Source organism: Phyllostomus discolor, chromosome 8 (genome assembly GCF_004126475.2).
Source record: "Phyllostomus discolor isolate MPI-MPIP mPhyDis1 chromosome 8, mPhyDis1.pri.v3, whole genome shotgun sequence".
Classification (NCBI taxonomy): Eukaryota; Metazoa; Chordata; class Mammalia; order Chiroptera; family Phyllostomidae; genus Phyllostomus; species Phyllostomus discolor.
Window position 1 is genome coordinate 51,831,934 of NC_040910.2, and position 21,799 is coordinate 51,853,732.

Here is a 21,799-nt window from a genome sequence, read left to right on the forward strand (position 1 = left end):
ATCAGTATAATTCACCATATTAATAAAAGAGAAAATGTATATGATTACTTCAGTAAATTCAGAAAAAACATGTCACAAAAATTCAATTTCCCATTTATAACTTAAGCAAACAGACCTCTCAGAAAACCAGGAAAAGGGAGAATTTCCTCAACAGATGATCATCTATGAAAAGCCTACAGTTGATATCATACTTAATGGTGAAATATTGACTGCTTTTCCCCTAAGATGAGGAAAAAGGCAAGGATGGTTTTTCTTGCCACTTGTATTCAGCATTGTAATCCTAGCCATTGAATAAGGCAAGACCTAGAACTAAAAGGCATATAGATTGGAAAGGAAAAAGTAAAGCTGTCTTTATTTACAAATCACAAGATTGTTTATGTAGAAAATCCTAAGAAATCTACACAATAATCATTAGTAATTGAATTTAGCAAGATCAGAGGATGCAAAGTGAATGTACAAAAATCAACTGTGTTTATGTACTATCAGCAAACAAGTGGGAAATGAAATTTTAAAAAGTTTCACTTACATTATTACCAAAAACTGTAAATACTTAGGCATAAATTTGACAAATAGATGTAAAATCTCTTCACTGAAAACCACAGGACATTGCTGAGAGAAGCGTAAGAGCTAAATATAAGGAGAGGTCTATCATGATCATGGATCAGACAACACAATGTTGTTAGAATGTCAGTTCCCCAGATAGATGTATAGATACAATGTAATCTCAGTCAAAATATGAATAAGGCCCTGGCTGGTGTGGCTTAGCGGATTGAGCACCAGACTGCGAAGCAAAGGGTTGCTGCTTTGATTCCCAGTCAGGGCACATGCCTGCCTGGGTTGCGGGCCAGGTACCCAGTAGGAGGCGCGTGAGAGGCAACCACACATTGATATTTCTCTCCCTCTCTTCCCACTTGGCCCGCATTTCTCTAAAAATAAATAAATAAAATCTTTAAAAAATATGAATAAGATTTTAAAGTAGAAATCGGTAAGCTGATTCTAAAATTTGCATAAAGATGAAAAAGATTGAGAATAAGCAAACCAATTTTAAAAAGGAAATTCAAAGTTGAAGGACTTACACTACCTGATTTAAAGACTTACTATAAAGTATGATAATCAAGATAGTGGTACTGATACAAGGATAGACATATAGGTCAATAAAATGAAAGAGTACAGAAATAGACACACACCTAAATGGTTGATTGACTTTTGACAAAGCAATTCAGCAGTGGAAAGAAAAACTTTACAACAAATGGTGTTGGAATAACTGGATATCATATAGAAAAAATGAAATATGCACTCACCCTACACAAAAATCAATTAATAATGGATCATAGGCCTAAATGTAAAAGCTGAAACAATTACAATTTTTATTAATTTCTAAAAGAAAACAGGAGAAATTTTTGTGACCTTGGGTTAGTTTTCTTAGGTCACAAAAAGCATGCACCCTAAAAACTGATCATTGCATGTCATCAAAATTAAAATCTTCTGTTTTTCTGAATATGTTTTGTTAAGAAATAAAAAGGAAAGCCACAGACTCGGAGAAAATACTCACATCATGTATGTTTTACAGTGGACTTGTATCAAGACCATATAAAGAGCTTACAATTCACTAATAAGAAGACAAGCAGCAGAATTAAAAAACAGACAAAAGATTTGAACAGACAAGACACAAATGAAGATAAACAAATGGCCAATAGCCTACAAGAATATATTCAACATTACCAACTGGGGAAATGCAAATTAAAGCCACAATGAAATACCACTACATAATCATTAGATTGGCTGAAATTAAAAAGACAATTACCGAGTTTTAACAAGGATGTGAAGTGACTGGAACTCACACTGCTGGTGGGAATGTAAAGTATTATAACTACATGGGAAAATTACTTGGTGGTTTCTTAATATGTTAATTATATACCTCCGGCACTACTGTGGCATTCCACCCCTAGGTATTTACCCAAGAGAAATGAAAACAAGATTTTTACACAAATGTTTATATCAACTTTAGTCATAATAGCCCAAACCAGGAAGTATTCAACAGGTAAACAGATAACCGTGATATGGTATATGTGTATTCTCACAATGGAGTACTCAACAATAAAAAAAACAGAAGCTAATGAATATATACAGCAGCATGAATGACTCACAGAATCATTATGCTTGGTGAAAAACCCAGACACAAAAGACTATATACTGGACAGCTCCATTCATATAAAACTACAAAGTGCACATTTTTCTGTACTGACAGAAAGTGGAAAGCAGGTTAGTGGTTGCCTGGTGCTGGGGGCAGAGGTGAGGTTCTTTTAAGGGTAATGGAAATGTTCTGTATCTTGACTGTGGTTGTGGTTTGACAAATATATACACGTGCTAAAACTTACCACACTGACACTTTAGTGAATGTGATTTATTGTACCTAAAAAAATCTTCAGTAAAGCTTATTACTATTTTTTAATCCTCACTTGAGGATATGTTCATTGATTTTAGAGAGAGGGAGACTGAGAGAGAGAGAGAGAGAGAGAAATCGATCAGTTGTCTTCTGTATGCACCCTGACCAGGGATTGAACCTGCAACCTAGGTATGTGCCATGACCGGGAATTGAACCTGCAACCATCTGATGCACAGGATGATGCTCCAACCAACTGAGTCACCTGGCCAGGGCTCAATAAAACTTATTTAAAAAAAAGAAGTGTTGGAAGCTATACTTTAAAATTAACACAGAATTTAGTGCAAAAGACTTATATTGGCTGAAATGAGATAGCAGGTGATAGGCTACTGCAAAATTGAATTGTAAACCTGAAAGAAGGAGGTAAATGGAGATTCCTTATGAATGAGGGATTAGTAGTTTGCTTTAGAAAGATAAAATTGACTTTGAAATATTGCCTGGAGTTGAATACTTCCTTTTAAAAATGTGCTTTAGGGAAAAAAAGTTTTGCTCTTTAGTGTGTGGGTGTATTTCTAGTTGTCTTTTATACAGTTAAGAACTGCTCATATAGGCAAAAAGAAAGATAAGCAAAAGATATGATTATCGTTAATTTGTAAATAATCGATTCAGATGGCCAATAAACATGAGCTCACAGAAGTATGAACACAGATATTTGTTGCCACATTATTCATAATCACAAAAAAGTAAAAAAAAATAATAACTTCAATGTTTAATAATAGAGGATTAGTTAGGGGAATTTTATTATCTCTGTAATGCAGACTCTGAAAATTATATTGTAGAATATTTGTTGGTGTGATAAAGTTTTAGTGTTTAATATAAAATTCAAAAGATAGATTATGAGATTATATAGTATAACATTATAAAATAACATTTAAATCTTTTTTTAAAGATTTTATTTATTTATTTTTAGAGAGGGAAGGGAGGGAGATAGAGAGAGAGAGAAACATCAATGTGCGGTTGCTGGGGGTCATGGCCTGCAACCCAGGCATGTACCCTGACTGGGAATCGAACCTGCGACACTTTGGTTCCCAGCCCGAGCTCAATCCACTGAGCTACGCCAGCTAGGACATTTAAATCTTAAAAATATTAAGATATGCACCAAAATTTTAACATCGTCTTTGGTTGTCTTTGGTTGATGACATTCTAAGAGGTTTCTTTTGTGTGTGTGTGTGTGTGTTGCTTAGTTTTTTAAAAATTCTTTTGCATTGGATATCTTTGATTTAGAGAAACCTTTAAATAAAGAGCAGTTTGAGGATTAGCAGAAAGTTGATACTACACAGATATTCATTATGCTGTTCTATTTTTGTAAATTCTATGTTTGAGAATTTTAAAAAAGTTTTAAAATAGCCTTAAACCTTTACTTTATTCACAGCTCAGTATAAGCCGTATTTATCAAGCAGAGCTCTCTACTTGTGAGGTTATTTAATGACAGGTTAAAGGGTCTTTAAATTTGATTTTAATGAACATGTTGTATAGTAAAAATTCATTCCCATTAGTTACCACAGAAGAAGAGCTTTTGAATTTTGACACAAAGATCTGTCGATGTGTCGATGCCCTTACTAATGTCTGTAATCTTTCTAGCCTTGTAGAAACAGGTGGTGAATTTTCCTCCCTGCTGATATCCAGCAATACCCTGATTCCTGGGGGAATTGAAGCTGGATTGGATATTGGTAGTATTACTGTTGATTGAATCATTTATAATAGAGTTGTATACATTTCTAAATTCTAATTGGTGTTTTTGAATAAGTGATACAATAACATGGCATAAAAGTTGTAAAGGTATGTAGCAAAAAGTCTTCCTATTCCTAATTCTGGGCCACCAATTCCCTGCCTTGGGGGTGTTAAAGCCCACCACCAAGACTACCAAAAACATATCAATAGTCAATAATAAGTTAAATTTATTTAGGTTGCTGCAGCAAGGAGTAACACAGCAGAATCGCTGTGGGGCCGGCCTCTCAGAAGGAGGGGGTTAGGAAAGGGGATATGTAGGGTTTTCAGAGCTGAGGTTAGTCATAGAGTGATTTCAGGGTGGAAGTTAGGAGTCTGGGCAGGGATTGGCTAGAACATGTCATTTAGGTGAGTTACTGGAGCAGTCAGTGCTTTTATCTTGAGCACACAGGAGACCCTGAAGAGTTACTGTCAGTTCAGTGTGCTTACTGTATCGTAGCATAATGGACTGACACTAAAAACGGTGTGAGCTTAAGTGGTCTGTAACACAGATTGTGGTTTGGTTCAGTTTATCTGTTTTCCAAGTCGTTGTGTTTTTCTGAGCATTGGCGAGGCATTTGTAGTTTCTGTTTCAGTTCTCAGTGTCTGCTTCTGATCATTTGTTAACTAAGCCGGAGGAGTTACCGTTTAGGGGAAGCGATCCATCAAGACCTGAACCATGATTGGATAGGTAGAGAAAGTTTATCATGCTTTTGGTGGTAGTAATTTGGGCTTCCGTAAGCACCAGTCCATTTTGTTCTTTTTCTTAGATTGTCATTTATTGAATCATCTGGCATGATAGTGGCTGACCGCAGCATTTAAGGCCCCAGTGCCCACACATGCATGGCATCTGCAACAGACAAAACCACAAGGATTATTATTAAAGTTTGAAATAATGTCCCATATATCCCATATTTATTTGGATTTTCCTTTGGTATCCAAGTAATTTTTTACCCTTTAATATGGGTTATTTACCATTGCCAGTGTCTAAAAAATTAGTCCTATAACTGCTGATTGTCAGGAATAAAGATCTTGGTAGTACAAAGAGTAAAGGACAGGGTGTTTATTTATAGTCTAGAGTCTCAAACCAGCTGATAGAAGAAAACAGCCAAGAGAATAAAGGGCAAAATTATGCAACGTGCATGGTAGTCAGTGGCTCCTGACATCTGGGAGGAAGTGTTCTGACAGTCTTGGATGTAAACAGTCTGTTCACATTATCTTCTGCTTTTAGACCAAAACAGTCTGGAAATCCTGGGTCAGCCACAATGTCTGTCCATAGGAGTGATGCCAGCAACATACATAATTAATTCTTTGTAACATCAGTAGTTATGAGGGCAAGGTATTCACCTTTATAGAAGTTCATGATATCTCCACAAGATTCAATTTCTGATCTCTAGGTGATAGCTGGGAATTTTAGGTGAATGCAAGAAAGAAACAAATTATTTGTACGTGGTGTTCTATAAGCTTTAGTTAATTTGTTTTGTTAATCATCATTATCAGAATGGGAGAGAGTAGAACCTATCTTAAAGTCCATATTCATTTTTATAAGGAGTTAGTCACTGATCATCCTGAAAGTAAGAACATGTTATGAATACAGAGGACCATTGACAAATCTCGTCCTTTGACTTATTCTATGAATTTCACCAACACCAGCTCATTTAAACATAGAGATAGAATCTTGTTGTAGACAGCTAATGTGTCATCTGTGTATATGAATGTATGTTGTTTCTTTTAACCTAAAAGATAGGCAAACATTGAAGCATATTTACTTTTAGCACATTTTACTTATATATGATTAACTTAGGAAGGCAGAACTTCCCATTTTATGTATCAAGTGTTTTTCTTTTAACTCAATTTTAATAAAGCAAAGAGTTCTCACAATATTTTTGAGTTAATTAAAAGTTAGACAATACCACACTAGTAGTTTCTATAATCCTTTAAAAACATTTTTAATAAGATAAAGGACCAAATCTTTGTTACTTAATGATCTTTTAGTATAAACCCAAAGATACTATAGGCATAAGAAATATCTTAACAGTTTTATCATTTTGAATTTGGAGAAGGATAAACTCAAGAGCACTGCCCAGTGACATGCCACGACCACCCAAGGGTAAGAAATAGTTACAGGCAGTATCAGTGTCTTTAAAAACACCGTGATAAGTGGTGGCAGTGATTATAAGGAATGTTAACTTTTTTCCAAAATTCAGGAACTTAGAAAAGGATTTTTGAGTATGTCAAAAAGCACAGAGTTAATAGAATGTTTTGATGATTTAGGACACAGATGGCAAACACAAGGCCCACAGGCTGAATCCGGCCCTCCGTCTTGTTTTATCTGGCCCGGCACCTTGTTTCTACCTGGTGGCAGCGCTGAGCTCCTTGCTGAGTAGTTAGAGAGTAGTTACCTTTACACAGTCCTAAAATTATATTCGGCCCTTTGAAGGCAACCTTGAGGTTGATGTGGCCCCCAGTGAAAATGAGTTTGACACTCCTGATTTAGGAAATGTCTTATCCAGGCACAGAATAACTGTGCTCTTTTAACACAAAATAAAATTCTGGTTTTACTCTATTTGTTTATTATTCATGAAAGAATTTACATTTAAAGGATCTATAAAGGCCTTTATTATGATAAACCTCTCACAGTTGATCAATTTTGTCAAAAATTTTACATATTTTATTTCTCCCTTGAAATTTTTTTTTGTAGCATTACAAACCCGGATGAATGAAGTGTAGTTATTCCCACACCTTCTACCCTCATGGTATACTATTGAATTTGTCTTTCACTGTATTCTTTCATATCTTGGCATAAGCAGAAATTTCCCTCCCCTACCTCAGCTTTATTGAGATATAATTGACATATAACATTATGTAAGTTTAAGGTGATAATATGTTGATTTGATACACACATATTGCAAAATGATTACCACCATTTAACAACATATTAACACAGACATTTCTTATTTTGGAACAAAATTATTCTCTTTATTCCTAGATAAGCAAAGATACATCTGATGCTGTGCATTCACACTCCCCTGTCTTTCTGTACATTTGAAGGAATGTAAATCTTTCCAAGTCGGTATAACTGAAGAACATTGTTAAAGGTTGAATGAGAGGGAAATGCTACATGTTAAAAAAATCCTGCCACCCGAGAAATCTTCCAGAAAGTTACAAATTATAAGGGTTTTTCATTGTTTCTTAAGAATTACTTAATCTCTAAATTCTCTTCAGGGTGATGCCAGTTAGCCTTTTCCAGGTCTTGCATCTCTAGGCTCATCGACACAGGGACTGGATGACCGGGATCGGGGAGGCTTGCACAAGCCTGAGTTCGATAAACAGCTCTTTGCATCCCAGCGTTTGGGACTTCTTTCAGGGAGGCAGTTTTGGAATTTGAGCTGCATACAGAACCCTCCTCACATTAAAGAATGCAGATCATTGGATGTTCAAAATTTTGTTTCTTGTTTTGTTTTAAGGTGCCTCTCAAATAATCTTGTTCATGTTAAAAGTTCCCCAAGTGATCATTTGTAATTCAATTTGTTTGTAAAATTATGCTGTTTGTTGAGTTATATTTATACTCTGAAAATGTGAATGAAGCAGAGGAGGCACAAAGGAAATAGATTCAGGCTGAGAAAACTCCATGTGACCTGCAGTGATTGGTAAGGATGTTGCTTTTGCAGTCCCGTGTCTCTGTAAGATAGGAAGTGACACCAAAGATCAGCTGTCATCAGTTGGGAGCCCATCAGAACCTCAGGTCTGAGCAGACAGAACGAAGCAAAACACTTCTCTCTGGATTCTAAGGGCTAAGGAAAGTCCTTAGGAAGTTTTAGAAAAGTGATCCAATGCAAAGTTTGTCTAAAGATACTGGTCTTATGAGACCTTCTGAACTTGTCAGCCTTTAGGGCTGGCTGGAAGAGACGTTATTATTAGGTCCATGTGTGTCCTCGGCCTATGGACTTTGTCTTACAGGTGAGTGGTGCTCACGATATTGAACAGGCAGGCAGATGACAGGAGTGCTGTTAATTAGGTAGAAGCCAAATTTCACTCACGAGCAGTACAACCAGGTAAGATTTAAAGTCAGAGGATCCAAATATCACCTTGACCCTGAAGTGCCCAATAAAATTATTGAAGCTCAGATACCTCGCTGTCAGGCAGGGTGGCCTTGAGTAGGTGGAAATCAAGTGTGTGCACACTTACAAAGTCATGGGTCTCCCCAGAAGGGGAGGCCAGCTGAATCTTAGTGGAAGTGCCAGTTGTTAAAAAACTGTGTACCAAAGCCCATTAAGAGTTTATTTGTAGTTAAAGAAAAAAGTTAGGTTTATTTAACTTGCTACAACAAGCAGAGAGAACCAGAGGTACTAAGGATCTTCTCAAAAAGGGGGCAGTTCAGAAAGGCTACTCATCGGATACCATGGTTTGATTAGGGACTGTTAAATTTGGGGGGGAAGTTTATAATCTGGGCAAGGATTAGTTAGAATTAGTAAACTTCATGAGTTGCTAGAACTTGACGTTTTAGTGTTAGATCAGATCTAGTATTTGTGCAGTTATTGTTAAATTAGTTTGCCTGAGGTATTATCAGTGAACAGAAGAATCTGAAGGATCTGGTGGTAGAAGGAATTTGAGTTTAGTCTGTGATGCGTGTTGTGGCTCAGTTTGGTTCAGTTAATTTGTTTTATGAGTCATAAAACAGCATCTGTTACTTTTCTTTTAACAAAGTTTATAAAATTTGAAAAATTAGAATGTAGGGCGAAGCAGATAGAAAAAAACAAAACCATGTATGGTCCAAATACTCTTGCTTATGCTTTTATCATTTTCTTCCAATTTTTATTGTTAATTTAAAAGAAATATTATGGTGATTATGTAGTACATGAAATAGTTACACTGACTTCTTAAATATATTTTTGCATTATAAAAATACAAAGGTTGAAACTTTTGTTTCAATTCTAAGAGGTAGCTGGTGTTAATTTCTTGTGTATATAAAATGGGAGTAAAAGGGAGAAAACTGTATGTGAACAATGATTAAAATAAAACTTAAAAAAATCTGTATTAGTTTTCTGTTGCTGTGTAACAATTACCACAAACAGTATCTTAAAACAATACCATCCCAGTCAGGGCACATGCCTTGGTTGTGGGCCAGGTCCCTAGTGGAGGCATGCGAGAGGCAACCATACTTTGACGTTTATCTCCCTCTCTTTCTCTCTCTCTAAACATAAATAAATAAATAAAATCTAAAAAAACCCAGATTCCATGAAATAAAACAATATTACTGAATGTTCTTAAAAAAAAATACCATTTTTTCCCCTGGCTGGGTAGCTCAGTTGCTTAGGGCATTGTCCCCATATGCCAAGATTGCAGGTTCGATTGCTTGTCAGAGCACATGTGAGAATCTGCCTATGAACCAATGAATGCACAAATAAGTGGAACAATAAATATCTCTCTCCCCCCTCCCTCCGTCCCTCTTCTCCTCCCCTTCCTTCCTCTCTCTCTCTCTAAAATCAATTAAAATATTTTTTTATAAACTCCATTTTTTTGCACACTGTTCTGTGAATCAGTACAGTTCTGACATGGACTTCTCTGCTCAGGGCTTCAAAGACAGAAATCAAAGTGCCCACCAGGAACTTCTTCATGTGTAGGCTCTGGGGAAAGAATCTGCTCTTAAACTCGTTCAGGTTGTTGGCAGTTCCTTGGGGTGGTAGGATTGAAGTCCCTACTTTTTTTGCTGGCCATCAGCCAGGGACCACTCCCAGCTCCTAGAGGCTGCCGGCATCCCTTGCTTTGTGGCCCCTTCTGTCTCAGGCAAGCCAATCATGGAGAACTTGCACTTTGAATCCCTCTCGTATTTCAAATCTCTGAAATCCTACAAATCTGGTCTCTAGATCTAGATTTAAAGGTCTCCTGTCAGGCCCATCTGGATGATCTCCCTATTTTAAGGTCAACTGATCGGGGGCCTTAATTATGTTTGCAGACTTCTTTCACAGCAGTACCCAGGTTATCATTTGATGGAGTAACTGGGAGACAGTGTGTGTAAATGGGCCAGGGAGTGTCTACTTCCTGTTTACCATACGTGTCTTCAATGTTTTGAGTCATAAGCCACAGAATTTCCTCTGTCTTAGTAACTCCTGATTGTTTATAGGTGTAACATAAATTTGAGGTTGAATTTTTTAATATTATTAAGAGTCAGCTCTGCTGATCTGAGAAAACTCATTTATAAAACTGATTAAAATACGGAAAATTATTGCCAATGTAATTGCCTCTTTTTTGCCCTTGGTATCTGTTATTTTTCTTTTAATAAAGTTTATAAAATTTGAAAAACATGGAATGTAGGACAAAGCAGATAGAAAAAAACAAAACCATCTATAGTCCAAATATACTTGTTTATGCTTTTGTCATTTTCTTCCAATTTTTGTTCACTTAAAAGAAATATTATTATGATTATGTAGTAGATGAAATAATTATACTGACCCTTTAAACATATTTTTGTATTATAAAAGCAATATAGGGTCACTTGGAGAAAGCTAAAAAATAGAAAAATAGGAAGAATAAAATAATTTGCAATCCTGTTACCTGGAACTAATACTTAGGTATATGTCCTTACTGCCTTTTCCAACACATTGCTTAGCTATAGTTTAGAACATGCTGTATGGACTTATTTTTAAGTAGAGTTAACACTGAAATGCTTGTAGATGTAAAATAAAAGTTATTTGACATATTATTTGTCACCTCGTAGTTTTTTTGGATCCTAACCTTTACAAATGACTTCATTGATTCTATATGAATGTTTTAGATTATAAATGTGCCTTTTATTTAAAAATTTTTACGTATGTATGTGTGTATATATGTATTTGTACATGTATATGAAGGTTTATAATCAATATTTAATGGAATAGTAAAAAGAGAAAGAAAGAAAGAACTCCATTGTCCAAATTGATTCACTCCCTAAGTGGACCAAGGATCTCATTGGTTCCATTAGCTCTTAATACCTCTTGTTCCTTGAGACAAGACACCTATGGCTCTGGCCTCCCTATGGGGAACAGCAGCTCAGAAGAAAATGCTTTGAAAAGCGGTTTTAGAAGAACTTAAAAAGTAAAACAGAGCACCGTGTGCCTCCTCTCACCTCTTCTGGCCTCTTATACTAACTATAATGCCAGACTATCTCAACTGAAGACGCAGACTGACATTGGAGCTCGGTGCAGTAGTAGTTCCCTGTTGTAACATTGATAGACTGAGGTTTCTCACTCTATTAATCATAGTGGTCCATTAGATATAACAATAATATACAAGATACCTTAAAAATTCAGCTGTCAGGAACCCTCAGTGAGTGAATCAATTTTGACAAGGGAGTACTTTCTTCTTTCTTCCTTCCTGCTTTCCTCCCCTCCCCTCCCCTCCCTTCCTCTTTCCCTTTCTTCCTTTCTTTCTCTCTTTCCTATTCCATTAAATATACAAAAGTGCACAAATTCTTAATATACAGCTTGATGAATTTTTCGCAAATGGAACACACTTATATAACCAGGATCCAGATCAAGAAATAGAATGTTAACTAAAGTGTTGAGGTAGTCCCTTTGATTCTGTGGATATTTTTCTATAACCTTCACCCATGGTGTATATTATGGGCTGGGCACAAATTTACAGGTCACAACTTTTCTCCTTAGAATTCTATACATGTTATAACAATGATGTTAAAATGTAATATTTCAGAAAAAACCTATAGACCATTATGAATTAAATTTTTTCTTTATCTTTGTAATTCAAAATATTTTTAAGAATATGACTCTCAATTAGTTTTTCTTGAAACACAGAAATCCAATTTAATTAGTTTAAACAAACCTTTCTAGCTCAGAAAAGTTATTTGATTTATTCTGAGTTTTTCCCTGTCACCTTGGTTCTAGTTTATTTCTTCAGGAATATCATTAACTCTTATTTTGGCTCCATCCTCTGTTCTCTGTATGTCATCTCTCGTTATTTTTGTATGTGTCCTTTCCCTTGGCATTCTAAAAGTACTTCTCCAGTTTGTCTTCCATATTACATATTTTATTTTTAGCAGTTTGGTTTCTGCTCTTTGCTCTCTCTCAGCAATTCCTCCCTTTCTGAACCATCCATCCTTTCATCTCATCATCGCCTTATGTTGCTATTATACAGAGGCCGTGAACCAAAGGGTCGCCAGTTCAATTCCCCAGTCAAGGCACAGGCCTGGGTGGGGGCCTTGTGAGAGGCAACCACACATTGATGTTTCTCTCTGTCTCTTTCTCCCTCCCTTCCCCTTTCTCTAAAAATAAATACATAAAATCTTTTATTTATTTTATTTTATTTTTTAAAAGGCATATTTTTAAAGATTTTATTTATATATTTATTTATTTTAGACAGGGAGAAGGGAGGAAGAAAGAGACGGAGGGAAACATCAGTGTGTGGTTGCCTCTTGTGTCCTCCCTAACGGGGACCTGGCCTGCAATCCAGGCATGCGCCCTAACCAGCAATTGAACCAGTGACCCTTTGCGTCGCAGTCTGGCACTCAATCCACTGAGCTATACCAGCCAGAGCTACATAAAATCTTTTTAAAAATTACTTGAATGAATTCCGTGAAGAGACTTGATGAGTTCTCGTCAATCATTTATAGTTTTTATGGTGAGAACCTTTATTTTGTTTTCTTATTTTCATATGTATTTTAGAAGTTAAGAGCTAATGTAATCAGGAGTTACTGGTCACTTTCCAATGGAAACTACATTTAATTTTGAATCAAGTATTTCTAAAATATATGCTTTACATCAATAGTTTATTTTTGCATTTTCATCCCTTTTGTTTCTTTAATAGGAAAAATCATGAGTTCTTATTTTGTTTTGTTTTGACAGCTGGCAAGTCAGAAAATATTTAGTATACACAATTTCAATGTGGCATCCTAAATTACTTTGAAGCATTTGAGAATAATCTACTTAATGTTTTCCTGTGGTGAATATTTCCTGTAGTGGTGAATATTTTTATTTGGTAATAGCTTGGAAAATATAGAGTGGCCCACTTAAAATGATCTCCAATTTAAAGGTATTGTTAGAGGCATTGATGCCCTGGCTTTTTTTTTTTCTTCTAAATGCAGAAAGTATTAACAGACTCTATTCTCAAGAAATGGCCACAGCAGTATTTCTAGTCTTACATGCTTTCACAGAATTTTGTTGCTTCAGTAGGTGCAGTCTGCTGCCTCTCCCCTTGCCCTTGGCAGGCTGTGAGTGCTCCAGCCAGTTAAGTATGGTGGGAATAATGCTGTGTGGCTTTTGAGGCTATGATATAAAAAGGATACAGGTTTCTCCTGGCTTTCTCTTAAGATGCCTGTCCTTGGTTAATATCCAAAATTTATAAAGGACTTATAAAACTCAACTCCATCAAAACAAACAATCCAATTTAAAAATGAACACAGCACCAGAATAGGCACTTCTCCAAAGAGAACATACAGATGGTCAATAGGCATATGAAAAGATGCTCAACATCACTAATCATCAGAGAAATGCAAATTAAAACCACAGTGAGGTATCACCTCACACCTGTCAGAATGGCTGTCATCAATAAACCAACAAACAGCAAGTGCTGGTGAGGGTGTGGAGAATAGGGAACCTTTGTGCACTGCTGGTGGGAATGCAGGCTGTTGCAGCCACTATAGAAAGCAGTATGGACTTACCTCAAAAAATTAAAAATGGAACTGCCTTATGATTCAGCAATTCCATTTCTGGGAATATATCCAAAGGAAATGACAACATTGTAAATGGAATAAAGAGGCAACATACAGCCACAGAAGAAACAACCTTTATGTTACAGTTCATAAGATGTTAGAGGCTAAAACTTCAATTTGTTCATCTGCCTGCAGAGTTGAAGTGTTTAGGTTGTATTTGTTATTAGTGTAATCCTGTGTGCCATTAAAAACGGTTGGAAATGAACTTGTCAGGGATTTGGGTTCTTAGCACAAGGTTATCATTCATTGTGAGGTGACTAGTGAAGTCAGTCAAATATCATCTTTTGTGTCCATTAGATTTACTATAATCTCCAAACTTGGCTTGAAGGTGTATATATCCATAGTATCCAAGTTCTGACTGTAGTCCGTTACTTGTTCCCCTAAATCCGTGTTTATCCACACCAGTGTTTACTGAAAGTGTGGTCTCTGTGTCAAGTCCACCCACTAATTGTTACTAACTGCAATAATACAGAAGTTGAGCATTTAAAAGCTTTTTTAGCAATTTGACATTGACACATCATTTATGCATGTGATCATTTTTCTAGTAATTTATTTTTATTACATTTTACAAAGTATTGGTTTTAACAGATTGTGGGTGGGGTGCTCCCATAGTTAGTTTACAAGGCACTACTCTGTAGTCTCTTTTCCCCCCTCAGAAATTCCAAACTCCATGTATGCACGTGGCCCCAGTAGGTACTGTGAGAAAGGACGTGAAGACTAGTCAGCTATGACTATGTGATGAGTGGTGAAAGGAGGTGCTGATAGCTGATATTAGTTGTGTCTTTACCTAGAATTTCCTTTAACTATTATCTCCTTTTACTCTAACACCATTTCAATTGCACAAGAATTGCTTGGGGCACCTGTTAAGATGCAAATGCAGGATTCTCAGAGGTTCTTATTCAGAAGTCTGAGGCCCAAACATCTAAATTTGTTGGTTCTACTGTTGTTCCCGGATAGGTCATTCAAAACAGGCTACTTGAGAGTAAGGAGGGCACTACTAATAATTACATCAGGACAAGATAAACTTGGCATATCACAATAGGCATACATAGACAGGTGGTTACTCTGTATCTGGGGCATTTTTTTTTTAATGGAAATTTAAAGATTCATTTGAAGAAGTTCTGCTGTTTCCTTTCGTGATTAAACTTAGCTGGACTTCCTTTAGTCTCCTCAGGACTGTGGCTGTTGCCACTCTTCTATGAACCAACCTCAACTCTAGTGCTGATAGAACTATCTATTAAAAGAAGGGAGATAGAATTCAGGGCTTCTAAACTTAGCCAGGAGTAACTTGAGGTGAGGTAGGACCCACTCCTTTAAAGGTGAAGATTCTTATTTCCTGATTTCACAAATACTGATTTTGTTCGCCCTAACCTAAAAATCTAGGATTCTTCTGAAGCTTTCTGTTAATATGTCCCCAAGCCAATCTGAATTCCTCGCTGTTCCGGGCTCAGCTGTGTCCCAGTTCTCTTAGCTGGGCATAATCCCCTTGATCCATTTCAACCTTGCATTTGCTTTCATTTAACTAATTGGCTTGTTTACTTCTTTTGTTTTAAATAAATTACAAGGGAGGGGTTTGAGAGAAAGAAAAACATCTCTCTGGATTCCTCTTTCAGGAGCTCCTTAGGTTGTTGTCACTTGTAGTTATGTAACTTTTATGATATAAAGGAAACTGTGTTTTTTGCTTTTTGAACTTCTGATTACAACTGGAGGAAAATTGTTTTTGTTGGTAGTAACTCTGCTGGTAGAAGTTAAATAATGTCTGTGGATCTCTTGTGTCCAGTACTGTCTCTGTTATGGTACTTTTTTTGATGATTCCAACATATTTGATTTTATCTTATTTCATGTTGTTTTTAGTTTGTTGACTGATTTCTTTGATTTACAAAGTGGGAGATTAAAAAGAAGCAGGCTTTCTGTGAGGTTTATTTCCAAACTGGGAAAGGGTAGAGAATAAGAGTTTAAAGAGGTAAATTAAGTATAAAAAGGAGAATAATTATGTGTGAAATCTTCCATTTTTCTATTCTTTGAATCAAGATTTCAGAGTACTAGTGGTTCTCTGAAGTTATCTATAAGAAATTAGATTAAGTGGAGTCCAAAGAAAGTATCTCTAAAGCTTATACTCTTTTTTTGATAATTCTCTCTGCTTGTTTTTATTATAAAGATTTCAAACATATTATAATGGTAGAGAGAAAAGTATTATTAACTTCCAAGTGAACATCAGCCATCTATAACACTGCTCATTCTATCCCCCCATTATCATAATATAGTTACATCAACTAGCATATAATTCCACCTGAAAATATTTCACTAAGAATCTCTAAGCCCTGGCTGGCGTAGCTCAGTGGATTGAGCACGGGCTGCGAACCAGTGTCGCAGGTTCGATTCCCAGTCAGGGTACATGCCTGGGTTGTCGGCCATGACCCCCAGCAACCCCACATTGATGTTTCTCTCTCTCTCTCTTTCTCCCTCCCTTCCCTCTCTAAAAAATAAAATAAAATCTAAAAAAGAAAAGAATCTCTAAACTATAAGATATTTTGTTGTTGTTGATAAACACAACTATAGTACCATTAAATTTTGGTAAAAATTTAAGGAGACCTATTCAGGGCTAACCTTTCACCCTGTCTTGGAAACTCAACCAGATAAATAAAAGATTCATCATGATATTTTATTTTTGTTTTACTTTAATTAATTAATTTGATTGATTGGTTTTAGAGAGAGAGGGAAACATTGCTTTGTTGTTCCACTAACTTATGCATTCATTGGTTGATTTTTGTACGTGCCTGACTGGGGATCAAACCCATAACCTTGGCGTATCGGGACGATACTTTAACCAATTGAGCTACCCATCCGGGGTCTATTTTTGTTTTAAGAAGTACATTATTCTATTAAAATAGTATATTGATACTCTAAATAACAAAGACTCATTTATCCTTCAAACTAGAATACTTTGAGAGGGAAAGGGAGAACCGTTAACATTCATGCTAGGAGAGCAGTTGGAATCTAGGACTGTCCTGGGTAGACTGGGCTATGTCTGGTCTCCTATCTCAAGGTCATCATTTCCTGGTTGAATGGCTACTGTCATTTTTTCAATGAGCTTTGAATAGTCAAAATGAGTCAAGTGCTAGCTAAGAGCATGATGAAGCCTATTGTAGGACTTTCTTTACTTGTAAATAATGTAAAATGGTATGGCTAGATCAAGTCTAAAAATTTTTAAGTGCCTATAGATTTCATATTGGTTCTTTTTTAGAATTTTTAAATTAAAATAAATTTTTTTCAATTACAGTTGACATTTAGTATTAATTTATATTAGTTTTAGGCATACAGCATAGTAGTCAAACAGTTATATAATTTATGAAGTGATTCCCCTGATAATTCTACTACCCACCTGGCACCATTCATAGTTATTACAATATTGTTAACCATGGTCCCTGTGCTGTACTTTACATCCCCATGACTATTCTGTAACTGCCACTTTGTACTTCTGAATCCCTTCACCTTTTTCACCCAGTTGCCCTCAAGTTGGTTCTTAATAATGCTTCCATAAAGTTAGAAGTGGAACCACCAGACACGAAACAAATCACAAGTTTAAATGAACCCCTCCCTTTAAATTTGTGGTTTATGGACTCGAGGCTATTAGATCACAGGGAATGTATAATAGACTGCATCACAGCATAGTCAAGTACAAGATGGTAGCGAATTTAAAAAATGTCAGAGACTTTTTGTTAAAGCTTCTAATTCACCTTGATGTTATATACACTTTATATCCGGCATAAACTGGAGTTAGTGGTTAGCATTTCTAGATTAGAAAACACAAGGAGCCCTCCCACGTCTCTTCTTCTTAAGAAAATGCTCTGTTATCCCAGCAAGTTATTCTTAGGGATGTTTCTTCTAGTGGTGTTCTTGTTATCGGTAGCATTTTAAGTAACGATCTTTTAAGAATAAAGCATCCAACTATAATTCTCCTGATAAGGGACTGAGGTCAAACTTTTGGAACAAACTTCTGTCTTCCTATGTCAGTTCTTTGGAAGAAATAAATGCTCTTTCAGTGTTGTGATTTCTTTTCCTTTGTTTTCTGTAACCAAGGTTTTCTGTAACTTGCAGTAGATTCTACAAATAAATGAAAAGGGACTAGATGATAGGAAGATTTTGTATCCTCTACAAATATTTGTAACATCTTTTCCATGGATACAAAATCTTCCTATCATCTAGTTCCTTTTTGCTTATTTGTAGAATCTACTACAAGTTTTTAATGTTTATATGAAAAACATTGTACTTTATACACACCTACATATACATATCTTTTAAATGGCTGACTTTAACTGTGACCTTTAAAAAGAACCAATCATTCATAATATACAGTACTTTAGAATTTTTCCCGTGTGGCTCTGGTGGTATGGGTGTGAAATAATGGTGATATATTAGGTTTAATTTGTTACGTTAAAGAAATATGTTCATGGTTGTTCTCTGTACATTTAAGTATTTTAAATGATGTTTTTCTCTTTCTCTAGCTGTCCCCTTCCCTCCAACCCAACGGCTTACTGTGAAGGAAGTGTTTGAGAATGGGAAGCCTAAAATGGACGTCCTGAAAAACCACTTGGTGAAGGAAGGGCGACTGGAAGAGGAAGTAGCTCTAAAGATAATCAATGATGGGGCCGCCATCCTGAGACAAGAGAAGACAATGATAGAACTAGATGCTCCGATCACAGGTAGGAGAGGTGTTTGCGTGGGGGCACTTTGATTTGAGCTAATGACCAACTAAAATGTGTAGTCAGTTCTCTAGGAATGATGGGACAGTTTGAGAAATTTTTCGTGTGTTTTTTGTTCACTGAAGAAATACAGTGTAGGGTGTGTGTTATTTCCAGAAGGACTGTTCGTGCTGATAGATGGACAGCAGTTCCAGAGCAGCCCAGTCAAAAGTAAGGTGATTTGAAAGTTAAACTGTGATCCTTTTACTCGTGTGATGCCCTTTCTTTCCTAAGACATACTTTTTCACCTCACCCTGTGCCTTTTTTCTCCTAGTGTGTGGTGACATCCATGGACAATTCTTTGACCTGATGAAATTGTTTGAAGTTGGAGGATCACCTAGTAACACACGCTACCTCTTTCTGGGTGACTATGTGGACAGAGGCTATTTCAGTATAGAGGTAAAAATTAAACTGGACACTCTTTAGTAGAAAAAAACTAAAATGAGAACATTTTGACAGAATTTATAAACTTTGTTACTTCAATAAAGTGATTGCAAAATGTTTTAATTGATATAAACATTCTTTTCCTTTTTTTTTTTTTTTTTTAGCCAGTAGAAAGTCTGACAGATAGAAGGCTGTATTAACTCAGCTTTGCAAATAAGTTAAATGTTTCCTACCTTTCATCTTTGAAGATACTGTTCAGGCAGTATAAAAATGACATAAATTGCTGTTCACCTTCAGTGGGGCTTGGATTAGCTGACCTTAATTATAAGACCATAAGCTGCTGGGCTGCAATGAACTGTTAGACTGCCTGCCAATGCTGCATAAGCAGGCACTTAGTTTATTATAGGAATAATTTCCGATGCTGTTACATATGGTTAAGCACTTAATAAATGTTCATTGAAGGAAAAAGTGATTAATTAAAGAAGTTAATGTGAAACCTCACAATTTACTTTTATGTATTTTGAAAATTAAATGATGAGAAAAAGGTTACAATCAAACTTTTTTTTTGTAGAAAAGTTAAAATTATTTTAGAACTTAATGGGAGGGCTTGAGTACAATAGAACCACAACACGTTTATAGTTAATGTCTACTGATTCAGCTAGACATTCTTGGCAAATAAAAAAAAAAACTTTGAGATAGTGTGGGTGATCGAATTTATAAAGTGCCTGAAATAAGCATGCAGTGCTTGTCACTGTTCTTGTCGTCTGTAGTTTTGCCTCTCCCTCAGACTGAGAATCTCCCTGCACTGTTTCTGGTGGCCAAAGGTTTGTTGTTTGTGCAGCGTTGCTCCTAAACACAACTCAGTCATCTCACCTGGTGCCCAACCAAAGAAGCGGCAGTTGTTCTAAAACTGCCAGAAAAATAAATGACAAGAGAAAGAGATCTTACTCTTCAGTTAGACAGGCCGTCTAAATTCATGAATCAGAAAAGTTCAGTGTTATCTGCCAGTGACTCAAATTCATTCGGTGTCATCTATGAGGACAAAAGTTAATGTTAGAGACTAAGAAAATAAGCACATTTTCCCTACTGCTCAGTAAATACCTAGTCTGTAAATAGGTTCCCGAGAAGGGTAGAGATCATACTTGTAGACTCTGTCATTGAAAAGCTTTCTAATTCCTATTTTCTATTCGTGTTTCAATAGATAGTGAGTCAGAAGTATGGATGTTTGAGACACATTGAATGCTCACTTCTTTGTATGTTTGCTAGCATGAGGAGGTTTTAGAGGTTGAAGAGAAGAATACAGAACTTAGTGAAGTTTTAATTAGTCATTTAATGAAACTTTTTTAAAAGATAAATATTGTGCCAAATTAACTTCTGATTGTTAACTCACATACTTGAAAAAGTTTGTGCATCAATATTCAATAAAGCATACAGAAAAATCCACAATGATTTTTATACACATATAGCAATTTCAGAATATTTTGTTACCTATTTTTTCCTCACTCATCAGTGAATGTTTCTTGAGTGCCAGTTTTATGGTAGGCTCTGAGGATAAAGTAAGTAATAAAAGCCATACTAGCTATAGGAGCTGATAGTGGAATAGAAAAATACACTTACGAATAGACCTTTCAGTGTAATACAGAGGTGTGTGCTTAACTAGCAGCAGGGCTCCTCATGTTAGGACCTTGAACAGTGCCTGACATGCAGTAGACACTCAATTTCATCATTCCTCTTTTGTTGGATGACTAGGTTTGTAGCAGGTCCTCCTTATTGCCTACCATTTTCTTCTTCCTTACTGTCAAAATCCCTATTTTGTTCAGATAAGTGGAATAGGGGGTTCAGAGAGAACCTTTGATTTCAGGGCAAGAAGGCTCTTATCCTAGCCCCAGTGATGGAATCCATGTGGGTTTAGTTACCAGCATCTAGTCATGACAGACCATTCCCTTTCACCGGTGGGCTGGTGTCGGGCTAAACATGGGATGCTGTTTTGCCTGGTAATATAAAGGAAACTTTGCTGGGTGTTTGTTTTGTTTTGTTGTTTAGGTGGGAAAACCAAGTGTGTGTGTGTTTTGAAACATTTTATTTCCAGATGAAAAGACCCTGGTAAGGTGGAAGCTTTTGGATGCCCCGTTTCATTATGCCATTTCAAATGTGTACTCTAGCAGCTGTTTTGTGACCATGAGGAGGTGCTATTAACTAAAGGTGAAAGGAGACCTGCTGTGGCTCACAGGTCAAAGAGGTAGAAAGAACATAGCTTCTTGGTGATGGTGCTGAGCTGGTACACTAAACCTGGACATCCCACCTCCAGACTTTGTGTTTCATGAGATACTCAAAGGTCTTTATGGATTAAGCAACAGTTAATTGATTATTGTATGACTTGTACCATATGTGGCACAAGGTTGTTTTCTAAATATTTCTGTTCTACATACTGCTGCAGTTAACATCTTTTTAACATATCTTCAATGGCATTTCTGATATTTCCTTAAATCAGATCCTTGTATGTGAAATAACTGGGTAAAAGAGTGTATTTTTAAGACTTTTGATACATATTGCCAAATTGTTCTCAGAGAAGCTTAGTTCACTTTATTTTCTCTTCCCATAGTTAATAGTTTTTCTCTCCTTGAGCCTTTATGATAGAATCAAGGCATGATGATTTTTTTAATGCCCAGAACAAGCATTGATCTTTTCTGAAGCAATGTGGGCTTTGATTAGTACACCAAGGACACATCTGAATGTCACTGATAAAGCAGAACAGTAAAGTTTCACTTTTTCCTCAGCCCTTTGAGGTTCCTTCTGCATTTGTACCAATTAGAAAGTACT

The 21,799-nt window shown here is 36.1% G+C and overlaps 1 protein-coding gene across 4 annotated transcripts in view; it reads left to right on the forward strand.

The window, feature by feature from the left end:
- Positions 1 to 21,799, forward strand: part of PPP3CC (protein phosphatase 3 catalytic subunit gamma) — a 79,359-nt gene that overhangs the window by 14,936 nt on the left and 42,624 nt on the right. For all 4 annotated transcript variants that reach the window (XM_028520338.2, XM_036032672.1, XM_028520337.2 and 1 more), the window contains exons 2-3: positions 18,359 to 18,556; positions 18,870 to 18,994. In XM_028520338.2, the coding sequence (XP_028376139.2) occupies positions 18,359 to 18,556; positions 18,870 to 18,994 (323 nt within the window). The remainder of the gene's footprint in view (positions 1 to 18,358; positions 18,557 to 18,869; positions 18,995 to 21,799) is intronic.